This window comes from Pseudophryne corroboree, chromosome 1 (assembly GCF_028390025.1).
Source record: "Pseudophryne corroboree isolate aPseCor3 chromosome 1, aPseCor3.hap2, whole genome shotgun sequence".
Classification (NCBI taxonomy): domain Eukaryota; kingdom Metazoa; phylum Chordata; class Amphibia; order Anura; family Myobatrachidae; genus Pseudophryne; species Pseudophryne corroboree.
The window spans coordinates 601,101,017-601,121,719 of NC_086444.1; the positions used below are offsets into that span (position 1 = coordinate 601,101,017).

At 43.7% G+C, this 20,703-nt stretch overlaps 1 protein-coding gene across 1 annotated transcript in view; it reads right to left on the reverse strand.

Moving 5' to 3' along the window:
- EFNA2 (ephrin A2) overlaps nucleotides 1–20,703 on the reverse strand; it is a 361,912-nt gene that overhangs the window by 55,027 nt on the left and 286,182 nt on the right. Inside the window, exon 2 of the mRNA XM_063914335.1 lies at nucleotides 2,654–2,946. Within this exon, the coding sequence (XP_063770405.1) occupies nucleotides 2,654–2,946 (293 nt within the window). The remainder of the gene's footprint in view (nucleotides 1–2,653; nucleotides 2,947–20,703) is intronic.

Here is a 20,703-nt window from a genome sequence, read left to right on the forward strand (position 1 = left end):
AACCCCAAAACTGTGATTTACAGTAGGCCTGTCAATATGTGGATTAAGAAGTTGGAGCCACGGTAGATCAAGGACAATATCATGCGAGGATTTAGGAATTGCGAGAAATTTAATTTGTTTCTTATTGCAAGGCTCCAACCCTCAGGGTTATGGCATGAGTACTCCGAGTAATTGTACCTCCAACAATTCGACTCCCATCAGCTGTGGTTAGAACAACAGACTGAGACAGAGACTTACAAGGAATATGCCTTTCCTTAAAAAGTAGAAGAAGTAAGGAACTTCCAAGCTGCAGCTTGGCCTACCAAAGCAGTCAAAGTTTTGGACATCTGAATTGATTCTATAATCACCATAACATGACAATCAGATTTCAAAGGAGATTTAACTAGGACCCCCAACTTGACTCCCCCAAGACAGATTAGGTCCAGGTGTTTTCTTGCAGATTTAGACAAGATATGAAGAAATTACTCAGCTGCACAATAAAGACAGAGCTTCTTATGCTAGCGCCTTAGATGTTCCTCAAAAGTCAAATGAGATCAGTTGATTTGCATAGGCTCTTCAGTGGTTAGAGAGGATGAATGCAGTTGATAAACCGACTGTGGCTTGAACCGTTCTACTTAACATCTTTCAACCACACGTTCTTGGATTTGTAACTCAATTTTGGTGCATAGTGAGATCAATTTGTTTAATCTTCCTGGAAGTTCACGGGAAGCCAATTTGTCTTTAATTTTTTTCAGCTAAACCGTTCCAAAAGGCATCTTTTAATGCCTCATCATTCCAGTAATGCTCAGATGCGATAGTCTGGAATTGCATGGTGTATTTCCCAACAGTAAGTGAACCCTGGCATAGCTGAAGTAAGTCAACTGAGGCAAAAGATCTGTGTGTATTTACTAGTGGGGCTGGAGTACAGGAAGCAGGGAGGATGTATAAAGTCCTTGCACATAAACTAAACAAGTATGCTACTGGAACCCAGCTGGAGCCGGTATTGCTACAGGGAACCAGACTGGAACCGATATTGCTACAGGAATCGAACTGGAACCTGTATTGAATCAGGGAACCAGCCTGGAACCACTAATGCTTCTAGGAACTGGGCTGGAACCGGTATTGCTTTAGGGAACCGGGTTGGAACTGGTATTGCTTCAGGGAACCGGGCTGAAACTGGTAATGCTTCTAGGAAACGGGCTGGAATCGGTATTTATTCTGGAACCGGAATTGCTTTAGGGGCAGTGGGGATTACCACTGGAACCACCAAGGAATGCTGTCAACTGACAGAGTACTGTATTGCACCTTGCAACAGACCTGTTGCAGGAGAAGCACAGGGAGAGTTGATAGCTGTCTGGGACCAGTAGTTCCACAAATAGCAGAAGCAGCAGACTGGAAATAATGTGTATAGCTCTCTGCTGTCCAGAATCCACTGTTCGTTGAGTAAAACACGAGGGGCTAGAAACATATAGCCAGACATCAGGAAGTCATGGACGTGGCTGGAAAAGCAACATTGTTCTGGCCATTAATGATTGATCAAGTTGTTATATCCCCTAAGCTGTGCTGGGATCGGTAGAGGAAGTCACATGAGGGAGAGCTGGATTGTCATTGTTGCTTCAGTGGTCAGCTGACCAGACCCAACATGTTGACCCATGTTTTTTGACAGGGACCCCTTTACACTGAGGCCTGACCCAGGTTGACCTGGCAAAAACCCAGGTTATTTGGGTAGAGTAAAAGGGGTTTTCATTGGAAAAGATAGATAGCCTGATCAGTCATTTTATCCATTCACTCCCAGGAGTCTTTCTATAATTATTGATGTTTATGTTAGCATTGTGGATTATTACATTTATTTTATATTTATAATATAGTTGATTCCTGTGTATAACACCAGCGCTAAGTTATCTCATCAGATTCCAAAGAACAAGCGGCTGCTGGAAAAAAATAAACGTGGTCATCTTTTCTGAGTGAATGATACGGCTGTGCTTTTCTAATTGCAGAATTATTTGTGGCAATTATATAATATTATATTTCATTTGTACGCATAAAGATCAACATGGCTTGCCTGGCAACCACAAATGGGGTCATAACAAATCATCTTTTTTTGTTAATACAATGATATATCCCAGTGTGTCCAGGCAGTTTATATATTAGAGAATACCCTGGGGCCTCATTTACTAAAAACAGAATAACTCAGCACAAGGTCCACTTTGATGACATCATGGGCCTTGATTTGTCCTGATGTGCCTTGAGTACAGCAAAAGTGCAGCATGAAACAACAAAACTTGAAACACAAAATTGCCACATGGAATAATGACCACCACAAAGTACCTTCACTCTTCCGACAGATTTAAGTAATAGATTTTAGGTGAAAGCCACTAGTAAAATAGGGTGATTATTAAGCGCTAAAAGGTTGAATCTAATGTTATTTTTACACTTTTGCCTGTTCGCAAACCTAGGCATTTGTTTGGGTGCCAAATATGGTACACCAGAAAGCAGGTGTGTGTGCACCTTGAAGTATACTGGATGAAACATTAAGGTGCACTGGTACAAAACCAAAGTGAGTTGCATTTCTCCACTAGCGCATTTTGTAAATGAGGCCTACTATCTCTACATGTAAAATGAAGGCATCACTTCATAAATATGATGGTGTGATCCTTGTGCCGCTGATACTTACAAATATAATAGTACTCATGTCCAGGACGAAACTCGAACCCCAGAGAGAAAGGCGTAAACAGCTGGAATTTCTCTGAAAACTTCAATGGTCCATTGGGAGAATCTGGTCGGTTGCACTCCCATCTTTTGAACCCCTTCTGCCGATGGTCGCAAGAGGCATGGCCTTCAAAATTGACCATATAGAGTATATAACGCTCCATCCTGTCTGCTGGGAGTGGAATCTCGTAATTGGGGCAGTAAATATCCAGGTAATCGTTGATACTCACATCCACAGTGTAGTCACCATGATGAAACCTAAGAAAAAGGGATTACAATATTAGATAGTCTGTTTCACTTTTCTTATCAATGTTTTTAACCATATCTAGCATTTTCACGTCAAACAAACACTAGCAATTGCTAAGCATCTTTCCTGATAGACATTGTCCACTTTAATTTTTATAAACTAAAACCCGTTTTAACAGAGGAGGGGCTCGTGTGCAGACTCCTCTCTACAGTGTAGTAGGCTCTGGCATTCTGCGCAGGTCTTCGGAAACATGGCACCCACCATGTTCCGGTGGCAAATCACTACTGTTAATGTGCGTCTTCCATTTTGCTGGTGATTTTTGCTGCAGCTGCAACACCAACGATGCGGGACTCCTAAAAGGTAAGTAATTAAACATGGGTACAGTGTGTGCAGTGTGGGCTCACCCTAGACCCAGGGGTCCGCGTTCACCGCACAACTGCATTCATTATAGACATGCCAATAGTTACAAGAGTTCTAAAGTTGAACAAAGACCCCTAAAAGACTAAACATATACTATAGAGATCTTTTTATTAGCTTTTCAGATTACATAGATCCACATAAGACTGACTCAGGAGGATAAAGATTCTTCCTCCCAATTCCATTTTCCCTCCCATTGTGATGTGCCTTTTATATGTCCTGGCGGCTACACATATCATCAATGCTAAATATTTAGTGCTGAAATACTGTGGAAAGAGAAGCTATTATTTTTAGGCAGGTTTCATATTCTGAAACTACACATGGGAATGTGCGTAGCCAAATAAGGTCTGTAATGCTGCAGATGAAGAACATGCATAGTATCCCAGGTCGTCCTCAGGGGAGCTGGCTTGGCATGGAACTACTAATCAGGTCAATGTTACAAAACTGCATGTCTTGTAAAGTTTATTCATGAGATCTGCAGTTGCTGGGAAATGCGAACAGCGCATTACGGGAAGTAAATCAGGGTTGTAAAAAACAGAAATAAACAAATAGCTTTCTTTTAATCATATAACACAACTACAAATATAGCAAGCCGCTGCTCATTTGCAACAAACGCTGCTTGTGTTTTTTGTATACACTCATAGGGGGGTATTCAGAATTCTTACCAGTTTTTGCTAAATTAGCAAAAACTGCTAAGGATCAAATTGCATGCTGGAGGTCGCCCAGCATAGGGCAAGGCCGCCCAACATGTGTGGTGCCACCCAGCATGTATGATGGTGCCGCCTTGCGATGTGATCGCAATTCAATTGAAATCAATTCAAACCAGGCTGCGCACGCAGGCGCACTGCCTCCATGATTCCAATTGCAGGTAACACAGGCTATGTCATCGGGCCGCCTTGAAAATGGCCATGACACACCTGTGTTTGCAGCTCCACACACCCCCAACGTTGCGTCGCTGGCCACGAATGCCCACCACCTGTCAATCATTTTACGATTGCATCCATCCAGAATGTGATCGCAAAATGAAAGTTTGGCCATGTGAGATGCATGTGCTGCACATGCGCTGATGGACGAAAAGCTCCCATTTGCATTTTCTCAAAAGACCGATCAGGCATGAATACCACCCATGGGGGGGCATTTACTAAGCAGTGATAAGAGCGGATAAGTGAGCCAGTGGAGAAGTGGTCCATCAACCAATCAGCAGCTCTGTATCCTTTTATAGTATGCAAATTATAGATGTTACTCCAATGCTGATTGGTTGCCATGGACAACTTCTCCACTGGTTCACTTCTCTGCTCTTATCACTGCTTAGTAAATGTCCCCCATAGTTAGGTGCAATGACACGGGGTAAAAGCGCTACATTAATCATACAAATGTATAGAACCTAGACTATTCAGTGCAATTTTTTCATATCAAAGTAAAATATAATAAACGCCCAACTGATTTTCAGTGTCTAAAGTGATGGGTAAGAAACAGGAAAAGTGGCAATGTTATTATGGAGGTTAATGGTTGAATGGTGCTGAGTGTAATCTTTCTTAAAAGCTTAGTGTAGCCGACCTTAGATGGGGCTCCCATTTCGTGGAACAGAAAACTAGATGTCAGATGTCACACTGGATTGCTTAGTAAAAAAATAAATAAATTAAATTTCTATACTATTATTTAACTACTATAGAGCAATAAAGTGTTGTAACCAGCAACAATCACATAACAAGTTTTCGCAGTCTAAAACACATACGTTGCTAATCATATTATTAAGTTAGCCCTAATGTACATTTGTTTGGGTGCCAAATGCAATAGATCAATAGCAAGAATTTATTCTATATACTAAAAAAAAAAAAAAACAATAGTGTTTTAGTAAATCCCTATGTTTAAAGCCTTTAACAGTGATGTCTAAAGATAATGGGTTTTATTTAGCATTCATACAAAAAAATACTTACCTACCTTATGCGTACATGTAGAGTCAGACCATGTGCATATAAAGAGAGGAGGGGGCCCGTGTGCAGTCTCCATCTGGGGCCCCTCCTCTCTAGCCAGCAGCATAATGTGTGTAAGCTGTGGAACGCTAGTAGACTCTAGCGCTGGGCTAGAGTCTACTGCATTGCTCCAAGAAAATGGTGTGGTGGCAATTTTCCCTATGATTTCCTTAATGAGCATGCACAACTGACGGTGGATACCGGAGAGGTAAGTACTGAATAAATGGGTGCAGCGTGTGCGGTGTGGGTCCCCCTGGACCCAGGGGCTGGGTGCACTGTAGACACTGCACCCATTATAGATACGCCACTCAGTCAAACACATTTTAAGATCCATGTGGGAGATTTATCAAAGCTTGGAAAGAGATTAAGTCTAGAGAGATAAATTATCAACCAATCAGTTATTGTCATTTTACAGGCTGGTTGGTACTTTGGGGTAGATGTATTAATCATCATTAGGGGTGGAAAGTGGTATCAGCGCACGTTGTATGCACTGATACCGCTTCCCCCACCATGTATGACAGCGGCAGTGTGTGCCCAGTGACAGGAACACCACGCTGATATGTAGGGCAATGTAAGAACGGTCAGTGGCAGTGACCATTACAACATCTGAAGCTATCAATTAACATCTGTCACCACAGCAGGGACAGTGCTGTCCCTGGCTGTGGCGGGTGCCGGCTCCAGGCTGCATGTAAGTTCTCGCGTGAGTAGCGAGATCTCACACATGCGCACTGGAGCCGGCCAAGCAGGGAGACACAGCACATCAGCACTAAGCTGATGCGCTGTGCGCTGTAGCGGGGATTGCTGGGTGGAGAGTTTTCATTCACTAGCTCCGGTAAATTAGATGTTCTTACATATCGTCGATGTAGCTACCTGCTTCGCCCCGGATATGTGCCGCCATAGTACATCTCTCCCTTGATATGTTTCCACCATCCCAGTTAGAAATCAGTAATACTTATGCCAGTAATACAGTAGGTGCACAAATGTGTGTACTTACACCTACCTATAGCTTTATAAACAACAGTTAAATGCAATAAAGTGTCATATACAGTATAAAAGAGACATGTCATAATACAGTAGGTATATTCATTGTTTACCCCATTAAAAATGAAGCTGAATTTTCTTTCATAGTAACTTCTACCTTTGTCCAATTGGAAATGACAAATGGAAGGGCGCAACATCATATAATATAGTAGGGGTGAGCGCCGGGCCGTTTTTCGGGTTTTGTGTTTTGGCTTTGGATCTGGATCTCCTTCATGTTTTGAATCTGTATTGGTTTTGCCAAAACCGCCCTTGTGGGTTTTGGTTTTGGATCTAGATTTTTTTGAAAAAAATCATTAAAACAGCTAAAATAACAGAATTTGGGGGTGTTTTTGTTCCTGTCAATCAGGCTGAGGCGATCGCAGCCCAGAGATGCTCATAGCATCTCTCTGGGCTCCAAGGGGTCCACACGCCCAGTGCAGCCGCTGCGTGAGCGCACTCCACAAAAATATTCAGACTGCAATCACTGTCGCTGCAGTGATCCAGTCTGAATTAGCCCCTAAGTTAAGCGACAGCAGTGGGCAGCAAACACAAGGCAGTTAATATATTTTTAAATGTTGTAATTATCTGTTAAAATTATTTTTAAATTAGGATCAAGTATTTCTGTTACTCAAAGATATCTTTGACATAGAGAAGGTTTGTTAATCATCCGTTAAAAATGATTTTCACATTAGGATTAAGTTCTTCTGTTCCTCAAAGATATCTTTGATATGCAGAAGGTGAGTTGTTTTAATTTAATTTAAATTTAGTTAATTTATAATTATTAATAATATGAATTAATCACAATGTGGTGGTAAGAAAAATTATGAAAATAGGATCATAAGTTATAACATAAGAATATGATCTATGGACACAGCACCCTGAAATGTACAAAGCACAACTGGATGTATACTGGGAGGACACTGCACAAAAGATATATATATGTGTTTTATTTTGAGTGGACTGACAGGACACCCGTAGATGGACGGAGCAGCTGCAGTCCCTGGATGTATACTGGGATGATACAGCACAAAATATTTAAAAAAAGAATGTATTTAAAAAAACAACACATTAGGCAAGGCTTGAGTTTTCAGTTCACAAAAAGATGAATTGGGGAAAGAAGAATAAAAAGACAATATTTTAGATGCTGTAATCATGATTCTAACTTATTTTGGATCAAGTTCTTCTGTTCCTCAAAGATATCTTTGATATGCAGAAGGTTTGCTATTCAAGTGTGGAGAGTTAAGTTATATTAATTTAATTTAAATTTAGTTAATTTATAGTTATTATTTGTAATATTAATTTGAATTAATCACAATGTGGTAATAAGAATTATGAAAATAGGACAAATTATAACAATAAGTTATACTATAAGAATATGGGCTACAGACACAGCACCCTGAAATGGATGAAGCATACCTGTATGTGTACTGGGAGGATACAGCACAAAATATATAAAAAAAAGATGTCTTTTATTTTGGATGCACTGAGAGAACACCCCTAGATGGACGGAGCAATTACAGTCCCTTGATGTACACTGGGATGACACAGCACAATTTAACACAAAATATATTTATTATTTTTTATATCACACATTGCAGTTACAGTGTCGCACAAATGAGTAAAAAATATGTATTATTTTTTATATCACATACTGGCAGTTACAGTGTTGCACAAATGAGTCAGAAATATATATCTTATTACACACTGAGGTTTAGCTTCACCAACAGCGTCACACAATACGTGTATGAATAGGAAATAATATACTGCGGTCTGACCGGCAGTGTCACAGCACTTATGAAAATAAAATAAAAATTGTATAGTATACGGGGGAACAGCACAAACAAAACATATATATTTTTATTATCATTTAAGACATTTTGTTTTAGCTTTTATTATTTTAATGTTACACTGGGGCGGAGCCCCTGGATGGACGGACAGATCACCCCTTTCAGATACAGCAAGCAGAGAGAGAACCCCCTTTTCAGATACAGCAGACAGAGAGAGCGCCCCTTTCAGATACAGCAGACAGAGCACCCTTTTCAGATACAACAGACAGAGAGAGCACCCCTTTCAGATACAGTGGACAGAGAGAGCGCCCCTTTCAGATACAGCAGACAGAGAGAGCACCCCTTTCAGATACAGCAGACAGAGCACCCTTTTCAGATACAACAGACAGAGAGAGCACCCCTTTCAGATACAGCAGACAGAGCACCCTTTTCAGATACAACAGACAGAGAGAGCACCCCTTTCAGATACAGTGGATAGAGAGAGCGTCCCTTTCAGATACAGCAGAGAGAGCACCCCTTTCAGATACAGCAGACAGAGAGAACACACCTGCCCCATACCAGACAACACAGTACTGAGATGGATATGTCCGTCCAGTACACTCTCCACAGCCGAAGTGGAGATGGCGCAGATCACCAGGGACTTATATAGAATCCAAAACCCGCAAGAATCCGACAGTGGGAAGATGACATTCCGCCTCGCTTTGGGATCCGAGTAAGGCAGGAAGTTCGGAGCCGGACTCGGATCCCGGCTCGGATCTCAATGTTTGGGTGGGTCCGGTTCTCGGGAGTACCGGACCCGCTCATCTCTATAATATAGCCATAATGTTAATGAGTTAGGTACTGCTGGAGAGGTCATTATGTCACCAGGAAATCAGTAGTCATCATCATCATCATGTGATTACTACGTATTGTTAGCGCACGAGATATGCCTCCGAAAAGGCACGTCTACAGATATGTCACCGTCTAATTATGCTGCACTTATACTATACTCAGCGTATACTTGCCAATCCCTGTACTGAACAGTAAGAAAATGTGTTATCTTAAAAAAAAATTGGTGTAAAGCCCTAAGGTAACAAAACAGACATAGGCTTGCTTGGTTGGACCTATTTATTCAATGACAGTCACGTACGTTATTTTGAAACAATACAGCAGCTTTCCTTTAAGCAAAGGAAGAACAATGCTTATAGAAAAGATGCCATGTCTCTAATTGTAAAATGCAAACCACACAGGTCCCTGCAAACAGTGGCAGATATTATTGCTGAGAAGTAATCGCAGACTCAACTGCGAGCTCAGCATTGTATTGTCATAAACCAGCTTTCTTGAAAATGCTCATTTCTGCTTACAGATAGCCCTAAGGAATTAATTTCACATGAATATTAGAAACACCCATATCTGTCTATGAATATTTCATATATTTTACCCTTACAAACAGAGGGGTTAATTGTTTGGTTTTTCTCATTGCTCAATGAAGGTGAGAAGCGAAACAGTCCCAATCTCTTACATATGTCTCCCAAGTGTATGCCTCTCCTTTTTTACAGGGATTAATTGAAATATCTTGTAAGATTTTCCATGCATGAATTTGACAAAATTTCTGTGTCCCCCTGTTAAATCCCAGAGCGGGATGTTGACGTTTTTTTCACAGCAGGGTTTCCTCACCAATTAATTTGAGGTTTCTCCCCATTGCACTTCCAGTTGGATAAATCTGCCTTGCTGGCAGAGATGTGTCAGGCCTGTCGCAACAATTCTATTTTGAGCCTCTGACAGGTAGAGAAGACATCCGCCCTAATTACCTGTAAAAACAATTGTTGACTACATACTGCAGAGACTGGTACATTTAGGATAAAATGTTTTGCTCAGGGCTCTTCTGAATGAATTCCAGGCTGAGACAATGAAAGAACAGAAAAGTTAACACAGATAACTCTGGTGGGAATTGGTAGTGTATACATACTTTGAGATCTTGGGACATGTGTGCTGCCTTTGGGACAGGTAGCGTGGGTGTGTTTATATGGAGCTGGAAGACATTGCTTAAATTTACTTGTCAAACCCCAGAGGAGCCCTTAAGGGAATTCACAGAAATGCTGTGTATGGGTACTTCTTTCTCCTTTATGATTTCATTTTGCTTAACAAAAACACAGTTATGATTCTATCAACCTATAACTGTATCCTCCACATAGTTAAAGGTTGTGCGTTTTTTAATAAACTCCTTCGTAGTCACATTTATCCCCCACATAAAGAAAACAGTGAGGGTGCTTATTCCCCCTACAACCAAAAATTACACTTTGTAAGGCATCTACATCACTTCCATAGAGCTCCATGGATACCTGGTTGAAATACTGATCGAGATATATCGATGATGTCCTATTTATTTATTTTTGTCAAGGTGGCTAACAATTTCTTGAGGATTTCTGTACATTTTTGAATGAGAACTCCCTAAACATTGTTTTCACATTTGATATTAGTGAATTCTCTCGCTTTTTTAGTCGTATAACTATTTTCGAGAAGGGGAATATACGCACCAGAATCTTCACTAATACCCCTTTTGCACCGGCAGCATGTAACACGGGTTATTGCACATGAACGTGCATAACCCGTGTTGCTGCTCGGTGCAAAAGGGCAGAGTTGGAATAATCCGTGTCGAGTGACACGTTATTCCAACTCGGGCAGTTTGCGGGGTTGAACACGTGTTCAACCCGGCAAACTGTTCAGTGTAAACGGGAGCCGGATCGAGCGACCCAGCTTCCCGTTTACACTCTATGTGCGGGCGCGCTGGGCGGCGCTTGGAGATCATGTGATCTCCAAGCGCCACCCCCGTCGCGTCACCGGCAACGTCACCAACCCGGCAATATGCTGGGTTGGTGACTCCGGTGTAAATGGGGGCTGAAGCGGGTCGCAGCCGGGTAGCTCCCGTGTCAGGGCTCCTGGCTGCGACCTGCTTCAGTAGGTCTAAAAGCGGTATTAATGTACTGGCTCTCAGACCTTTATACATGCAAGTAGCTGCCATCATGACAACTGGCTTAACTCAATCCTGGGAGGCTGATTTAAAAGACTCAAAAACAGAATTGTACAGATAACACAATTTACTTGCAGCAGGATAAGGAATTACAGAACAGATTTACATCATGTGGATAAACACCTATCTTAGCTGATGAGGCAGGTAGGAAAGTGGAAATAATAGATAGAAGTAGTTGATTTAAGCCATTAAGTGTAGCTGCCATCTTTTTTATATTGGATGTATGTCCAGACCCCTAAAGATGCAGGTGAGGGAACACCTCTGAAACATCAGAAAGGGGCTGGACACTCACACCTTTTTAATCACTTCAGACTAGATCACAATTGCTCTACTGTGTTTCTGATATTGAATGGTTTATAAGTTTGAAGATCATAGGGAATAATTATGAGACAAAGAGATCACCTTAGCCAACTTGCCAAAGCGGAAATTAGGTTTATTTATGATTATGGTACTTTGCAACCTCGATTTTGAGCTACAGTGGTTTCTGTAAGATAGAATGCATGGCAGCATTTTATATATGCTGTTTTATTTGTTAATTTTAACTTGTTTATGTTTATGCTTGACAGCTTGGTGTTAAGAGAAAGAAAATTTGTGACACAATGTATATTCCCTGTTGGTCGGGTATACAAACAGACAAAGCCTAAGAAAAAGAGCTATGTGCACTATGTGATTCCTTTGTTGCAAAAAAAGACGGGGGGTTACCTTGACAGTCATTAACAATGGAAGCAGTCATGACATGTCTGTCTTCATGGCACCCCTTAGAAGCAGGAAGTGCTGCTATTTACAAACTGCTAATGACGGAGAGACGCTACACACAGTGTGGATGTTGCTATGGCACACAAGGGGAACAGGAAATGCTGCCTCCGTACTTACTACACAACTATTATGTAACATCCGGCAAACCTGGTATCACATGATTGGACTGGATGATTTACGGCCGATGTTCAGGTAGTTACCATGGTGTACTATATAACAAAGGGAATCAAATGACCAGGACTGACCACTTTGATTGGGACATATGGCCCAAATGTATTAAGCCACTAAAAGTGATAAAATGGAGACGGATAAAGGGGTCTATTCATGAAGCAGTGAAAAGTGTGGAGAAGTGAGCCAGTGGAGAAGTGACCCATGGCAACCAATCAACTGCTATGTATAATTTTATAAAATGCATTTCCTAAATGTTACCTCAACACTGATTGGGTGCCATGGGTAACTTCTTCACTGGTTCACTTCTCCACACTTTTCCACTGCTTCATGAATAGACCCTAAAGAGTGATAAAGTAGCAGCCATGTAACAGGCTGTGTGAGGTGGTTAGGATTGGTTATTCAGCTGATTTCTGTATAGTTAGGAGGTGTGTGCGCCAAATGAGATTAGTTAACTAGGGTATATTATGGTTTTGGACAAACAGTTTGGCACCCTGACATTTGCCTTGAGATAGATCCCTAGAGGGTTGAAACGTGTCGGCTGACCAAGGTGACTAGCAAATGGGATCACCCGGTGGTGATGTGACAGGAGGAAACCCTGGACTCCATTGGTGTCTGAGACACAAAGCGCTTAAAGAACTGACCATTGCCAGTTCTTTATTCTCAATCGGTTATTTCATTTTGCACATTTACTGGGGAGACAGACTGATGCTTGGGTGTCTGTTTTTATGTATATGTCCTTTGATCAAATTTCTGCCTCAGCGTCTGCTTATTCCTCCGGAGTGCCGCACTATTTTTTGTATACAAGCATGGGGGGATCTTCACCACAGCCGTACATTTGGTTAATGGGAGTGCCGGACACTACTGGTGACCTGATGACAATGCCGGAATAATGGCATTGAAATGTTGTCCTTATGCATGCAGAAGTGCCGTACCTCTGTAGTATCTGTAAATTTGTTCTGTGGAGGCACCCGGCGCAGCAGCATTATTCCAATGGGAGAGCCGGGCTTATTGGTACTGTATATATATATATATATATATATATACACACACACACAACCAGTATTAGTATTTATTTAGTATCAGATATTTATATATTTTACAATCTATATTCCCTACCACACCTACATGCACATTAGGGTTAATTTTTGTTGGGAGCCAATTAACTTCCCAGTATATTTTTGGATTGTGGGAGGAAACCGGAGCACAGGGAGATTATACAAACTCCACACAGTTATGGCCATGGTGGGAATCAAATCCATGACCTGAGTGCTGTGAGGCAGTAATGCTAACCATTACACCATCCGTACTGCCCTCGTAGTTAAATAAAGTTACAAACACAGGCACACTTATGCTGGGTACACACTAGATGATACGCTCCAGGAGCGATATCGTCACTGTGTTCCCTTGACATCCCGGGCAAACAAGGTAGTGCATACACAAGATATTTGAAACATTAGGGTACATTTTGTAAAGTGTGATTTGCATTTTGCTTTAAAAAAAAATACTATATCTTTTTTCTTAATGAATTGAACACAATCACAATGCTGATTGATAAATCATACTTTATTTTTTATAACATCGCCATTATATCACTTTTATTGATAGGGGCCTCCACCACAAGTTTGTTGTCCAGGGCCCCCACAAACCTTAATCCGGCCCTGGGTATACAGTACCTTGGACTGAACAAGCGCTTGTACTGACTGTTTTCATGGTAAGGAGCCTGATTCAGATGCAGTTGTAGTGGATATCGCCGCTGCTTACATGGAAGCAGCAGCGATAGCACTAATATGGTAATGCAGCAGAACGCGTCACGCCTCCTGCTTGCATTAGTTATACAAGCTGCATCTTAGAACATAGCAATGGATCATGGGGGTCATTCCGAGTTGATCGCTCGCTGCCGTTTTTCGCAGCATAGCGATCAGGCTAAAAACTGGCATTTCTGCGCATGCGTATGGGCCGCAGGGCGCACGCGCCAAGTAATTTCACACAAAACTAAGCAATTTTACACAGGGGCGAGCAACGCTTTTCTGTCGCTCTGCTGATCGATGTGTGATTGACAGGAAGTGGGTGTTTCTGGGTGGAAACTGACCGTTTTCTGGGAGTGTGCTAAAAAACGCAGGCGTGTCAGGCTAAAACACAGGAGTGGCTGGGGAAATGGGGGAGTGGCTGGCCGAACACAGGGCGTGTTTGTGACGTCAAAGCAGGAACTAAACGGACTGAGGTGATCGCAATCTAGGAGTAGGTCTGGAGAAACTTAGAAACTGCAGGAAAAGATTTTCGAGCAGTTCTGCTAACCTTTCGGTCGCTATTCTGCTAAGCTAAGATACACTCCCAGAGGGCGGCGGCCTAGCGTTTGCAATGCTGCTAAAAGCAGCTAGCGAGCGATCAACTCGGAATGAGGGCCCATATGCGACACCATTGGCTGGCTGCGTTACTCTTGGGCACATGCGCAGTATGGGTCCGGCGCATGTGCAAAGTACCAAATGTCATACTTTGCATCATTCACCACTAATCTGCCAAGCTCTGAATCAGGCCCAATGTGACGACTAAAGGCCGGTACTCACCGGCAAATGTCGGAGAGATGTGTGCTGAGCGAACCGCTCAGCACACATCTCTCCCGCCGCTCAGCACAGCGCGATGTGTGCTGAGTGCGCAGGGGGGATGCATGCAGGCCAATCTAGCAGCAGCGATAGCGACGCACGGGGCTGCGCATCGCTATCGCTGTAGGGGGTACACACAGAGCGATCTTGCTGAAAATCTAAGCAATCTAGTCAGATTGCTTAGATTATCGCTCCGTGAGTACCCCCCTTTATAATAGTACAGGTTGAGTATCCCATATCCAAATATTCCGAAATACGGAATTTTTTGAGTGAGAGTGAGATAGTGAAACCTTTGTTTTCTGATGGTTCAATGTATACACACTTTATTTAATACAAAAAAATATTACAAATATTGTATTAAATAACCTTCAGGCTGTGTGTATAAGGTGTATATGAAACATAAATTAATTGTGTGTATGTACACAATCTTTGTTTAATGCACAAAGTTATTAAAAATATTATATATAATGACCTTCAGGCTGTGTGTATAAGGTGTATATGAGACATAAATGCATTCTGTGCTTAGACTTGGGTCCCATCTCCATGATATCTCATTATGGTATGCAATTATTCCAAACTACGGAAAAATCCCATATCCAAAATACTTGTGGTCCCAAGCATTTTGGATAAGGGATACTCAACCTGTAATACAATTTGTCGTGCAAATACATTGCAAAAATACTGGGTGTTTAATTGACAGCTTGGTGTTAAGAGAAAGAAAATTTGTGGCACGATGTGTGACCTTGCACGAACATTCATATGCCAATGCCTGTGATTTGCTTGATGCCAATCTGGACAAACTGAACAAGTTTCCTACAGTATGTGCTGCTGCAAAATTACTTCTATTTACTGCCCACTGGCATCTATTGATTTTCCTGCCTAATGAAATCACCTTTGTCTTACCTAGAGGAGGGGCAGGTCTTTAATCAAATATGAGCTACAGGTTGAGTATCCCATATCCAAATATTCCGAAATACGGAATAATACGAAATACGGACTTTTTTGAGTGAGAGTGAGATAGTGTAACCATTGTTTTCTCTGACGTCCTAGTGGATGCTGGGAACTCCGTAAGGACCATGGGGAATAGACGGGCTCCGCAGGAGACTGGGCACTCTAAAAGAAAGATTAGGCACTATCTGGTGTGCACTGGCTCCTCCCTCTATGCCCCTCCTCCAGACCTCAGTTAGAATCTGTGCCCGGCCAGTGCTGGGTGCTCCTAGTGGGCTCTCCTGAGCTTGCTAGAAAGAAAGTATTTGTTAGGTTTTTTATTTTCAGTGAGATCTGCTGGCAACAGACTCACTGCTACGTGGGACTGAGGGGAGAGAAGCAAACCTACCTGCTTGCAGCTAGCTTGTGCTTCTTAGGCTACTGGACACCATTAGCTCCAGAGGGTTCGAACACAGGGCCTGACCTCGATCGTCCGTTCCCGGAGCCGCGCCGCCGTCCCCCTTGCAGAGCCAGAAGACAGAAGAGAAGCGATGAAATCGGCGGCAGAAGACTCCTGTCTTCATTAAGGTAGCGCACAGCACCGCAGCTGTGCGCCATTGCTCCCACAGCACACCACACACTTCGGTCACTGTAGGGTGCAGGGCGCTGTGGGGGGGGGGGGCGCCCTGGGCAGCAATAAAAATACCTTTGGCATAAAAATACACATAATACAGTCTGTGACTGTATATGTGTAAACCCCCCACCATTTTTAGTCAGAAACAGGACAGAAGCCCGCCGCTGAGGGGGCGGGGCCTTCTTCCTCAGCACACCAGCGCCATTTTCTCTTCACAGCTCCGCTGGAAGGAAGCTCCCCAGGCTCTCCCCTGCAGTATCCTGGTACACAAAGGGTGAAAAGAGAGGGGGGGGCACATAAATTTAGGCGCAAAAATTGTATATACAGCAGCTACTGGGTAAACACTGAGTTGTAGTGTAATCCCTGGGTTATATAGCGCTGGGGTGTGTGCTGGCATACTCTCTCTCTGTCTCTCCAAAGGGCCTTGTGGGGGAACTGTCCTCAAATAGAGCATCCCCTGTGTGTGTGGTGTGTCGGTACGCGTTTGTCGACATGTCTGAGGTAAAAGGCTCCTCTAACGAGGTGATAGAGTGGATATGTGTGTGAGAGGGTGTCTCCGTCGACAACGCCGACACCTGTTTTGATATGTGTAAGTGCTAAGGTGAATTTATTGCACAAATGGTTAGGGAACAGACAGGAAATCTACCCATGTCTGTCCCTATGTCACAGAGACCTTCAGAGTCTCACAATGCTCACTATCCAAAATAACAAACACTGGTATCGACACGGAGTTTAACTCCACTGTCGACTACGATAATGCAAAGTTACAGCCAAGATGGCTAGAAGGTATTCAATATATGATTATTGAAATAAAAGATGATTTGCATATCACTGATGACTCATCTGTCCCTGACACGAGAGTACACATGTTTAAGGGGAAGAATGCTAAGGTAAATTTCCCTCCTCTCATGAGGAAAAAGAGCGGGAATCTCCAGACAAGAGACGGCAGCTTCCCACAAGAGAATTCTCAGGCTGTATCCTTTCCCCACTAGGGCCAGGATGTGTTGAGAATCTTCTCCTAGGGTTTCCTGTTTGCACAGACGGTAGCACTTGCTATTCTCAGGGATCCTGCAGATAGCGTGCACATTCTAGTATACTACCCAGACTGGCGATTGTGTCGGCATGGGTTTATAGCGCTGTGGCAGCGTGGACAGGTACCTTATCAGCAGAGATTGAGACCCTAGTAAATATATTAAAGATGCTGTCTTAAGTGATAGATATATAGTTATAAAGCATGCCCAAAGAGACATGAGTATACTGGGTCCTAGAGTCAAAGCTATGTCGATCTCTGCTTGACGTGTCCTGTAGAATATGCGTTGGACAGATGATGCCGACTTAAGAGGCATATGGAAGGCTGAGGATTGTGTGGAGAAGGGTTCTCGGGCCTGGTCTCCACAGCTATAGCTGGTAATTCTGCTAGTTTGCCTTATATTCCTGCACAGCCTAAGAAAGCACGACATTATTAAATGCAGCCTTTCGAATAAAGAAACAAGAAAGTCTGAGGTGCGTCCTTTCTTGTCAGAGCCGGGATCAACACAGCTAGTTCCCAGGAACAGAAGTCCTCCCCGGCCCCTACAAAGATCCACCTATGCCGCTGGGGCTCCACAGGCGGAGCTAGGCCCGGTGGGGACACGCCTTCGTAAGTTCAGCCACAAGTGGGTTCACTGCCTGTTAGGTCCCTGAGCAATAGATATTGTGTCTCAGGGATACAAGCTGGACTGTGAGAAGATGCCCCTCACCGACGGCCCTGCGGGCTTCCCCCCAAGAGAGGGAGCCAGTGTTAACTGCAATTCACAAATTGTATCTTTAACAGGTGGTGGTCAAGGGTCCCCTCCTTCAACAAGAGGGTGTTATTATTCGACCATGTTGTAATCCCGAAACCAGACGGTTCGGTCAGACCCATATTGAATTAAAAATCCCTGAACATATACCTGAGAAGGTTCAAGTTCAAGATGGAATCGCTAAGAGCGGTCAGGGCAAGCCTAAAAAGGGGGAGACTTTATCGTGAATCGGGACATAAGGGATGCATACCTTCATGTCCCCATTTATCCACCTCATTAGGCGTACCTCAGAATTGCGGTACGGGATTGTCATAACCAAGGTAATGGCGGATATGACTGTGCTCCTGCGGAAGCAAGGTGTCACTATTATCACGTACTTGGACGATCTCCTCATAAAAGCGAGATCAAGAGAGCAGTTGCTGAACAGCGTATCACTTTCTCTGGAAGTGTAACGGCAACACGGCTGGATTCTATATATTCCAAAGTCGCAGTGGGTTCCTACAGCTCATCTGCCTCTCCTAGGCACGATCCTAGACACAGACCAGAAAAGGGTTTATCTCCCGATAGAGAGAGCTCAGGAGCTCATGACACTGGTCAGGAATCTATTAAAACCAAAACAGGTGTCAGTGCATCACTGCACTCGAGTCCTGGGAAGGATGGTGGCATCATATGAGGCCATCCCCTTAGGCAGGTTCCATGCGAGGACCTTCCAATGGGACTTACTGGACAAGTGGTCCGGAAAGGATTTGGAATCCAGGGTAAGACTCATACCAGCCACACCAATCACACTGTACAACTTGTGATAACCATACCCAGTTAACAGTATGAAAACAACTGAGCCTCTCAACAGATGGCTCAACAATAACCCTTTAGTTAACAATAACTATGTACAAGTATTGCAGACAATCCGCACTTGGGATGGGCGCCCAGCATCCACTACGGACTACGAGAAATAGATTTACCGGTGAGTAAAATCTTATTTTCTCTGACGTCCTAGTGGATGCTGGGAACTCCGAAAGGACCATGGGGATTATACCAAAGCTCCCAAACGGGCGGGAGAGTGCGGATGACTCTGCAGCACCGAATGAGAGAACTCAAGGTCCTCCTCAGCCAGGGTATCAAATTTATAGAATTTTGCAAACGTGTTTGCCCCTGACCAAGTAGCAGCTCGGCAAAGTTGTAAAGCCGAGACCCCTCGGGCAGCCGCCCAAGATGAGCCCACCTTCCTTGTGGAATGGGCTTTTACTGATTTAGGATGCGGCAGTCCAGCCGCAGAATGCGCCAGCTGAATTGTGCTACAAATCCAGCGAGCAATAGTCTGCTTAGAAGCAGGAGCACCCAGTTTGTTGGGTGCATACAGGATAAATAGCGAGTCAGTTTTCCTGACTCTAGCCGTCCTGGAAACATAAATTTTCAAGGCCCTGACTACGTCCAGTAACTTGGAATCCTCCAAGTCCCTAGTAGCCGCAGGCACCACAATAGGTTGGTTCAAGTGAAAAGCTGATACCACCTTAGGGAGAAACTGGGGACGAGTCCTCAATTCCGCCCTATCCATATGGAAAATCAGATAAGGGCTTTTACATGACAAAGCTGCCAATTCTGACACACGCCTGGCTGAAGCCAAGGCCAATAACATGACCACTTTCCACGTGAGATATTTTAGATCCACGGTTTTAAGTGGCTCAAACCAATGTGATTTTAAGAAACTCAACACCACGTTGAGATCCCAAGGTGCCACTGGAGGCACAAACGGGGGCTGAATATGCAGCACTCCTTTCACAAACGTCTGAACTTCAGGTAGTGAAGCTAGTTCTTTCTGGAAGAAAATCGACAGAGCCGAGATCTGTACCTTAATGGAGCCTAATTTCAGGCCCATAGCCACTCCTGCTTGTAGGAAATGCAGAAATCGACCTAGTTGAAATTCCTCTGTTGGGGCCTTTTTGGCCTCACACCAAGCAACATATTTCCGCCATATGCGGTGATAATGCTTTGCAGTTACATCTTTCCTGGCTTTAATCAGCGTAGGAATGACTTCCTCCGGAATGCCCTTTTCCTTCAGGATCCGGCGTTCAACCGCCATGCCGTCAAACGCAGCCGCGGTAAGTCTTGGAACAGACAGGGCCCCTGCTGCAGCAGGTCCTGTCTGAGCGGCAGAGGCCATGGGTCCTCTGAGATCATCTCTTGAAGTTCCGGGTACCACGCTCGTCTTGGCCAATCCGGAACCACGAGTATTGTTCTTACTCCTCGTTTTCTTATTATTCTCAGTACCCTTGGTATGAGAGGCAGAGGAGGGAACACATAAACTGACTGGTACACCCACGGTGTCACTAGAGCGTCCACAGCTATCGCCAGAGGGTCCCTTGACCTGGCGCAATATCTCTCTAGTTTTTTGTTTAGGCGGGACGCCATCATGTCCACCTGTGGCCGTTCCCATCGATTTACAATCAGCGTGAAGACTTCTGGATGAAGTCCCCACTCTCCCGGGTGGAGGTCGTGCCTGCTGAGAAAGTCTGCTTCCCAGTTGTCCACTCCCGGAATGAACACTGCTGACAGTGCTAGTACGTGATTTTCCGCCCATCGGAGAATCCTTGTGGCTTCTGCCATTGCCATCCTGCTTCTTGTGCCGCCCTGTCGATTTACATGGGCGACTGCCGTGATGTTGTCTGACTGGATCAGTACCGGCTGGTGTAGA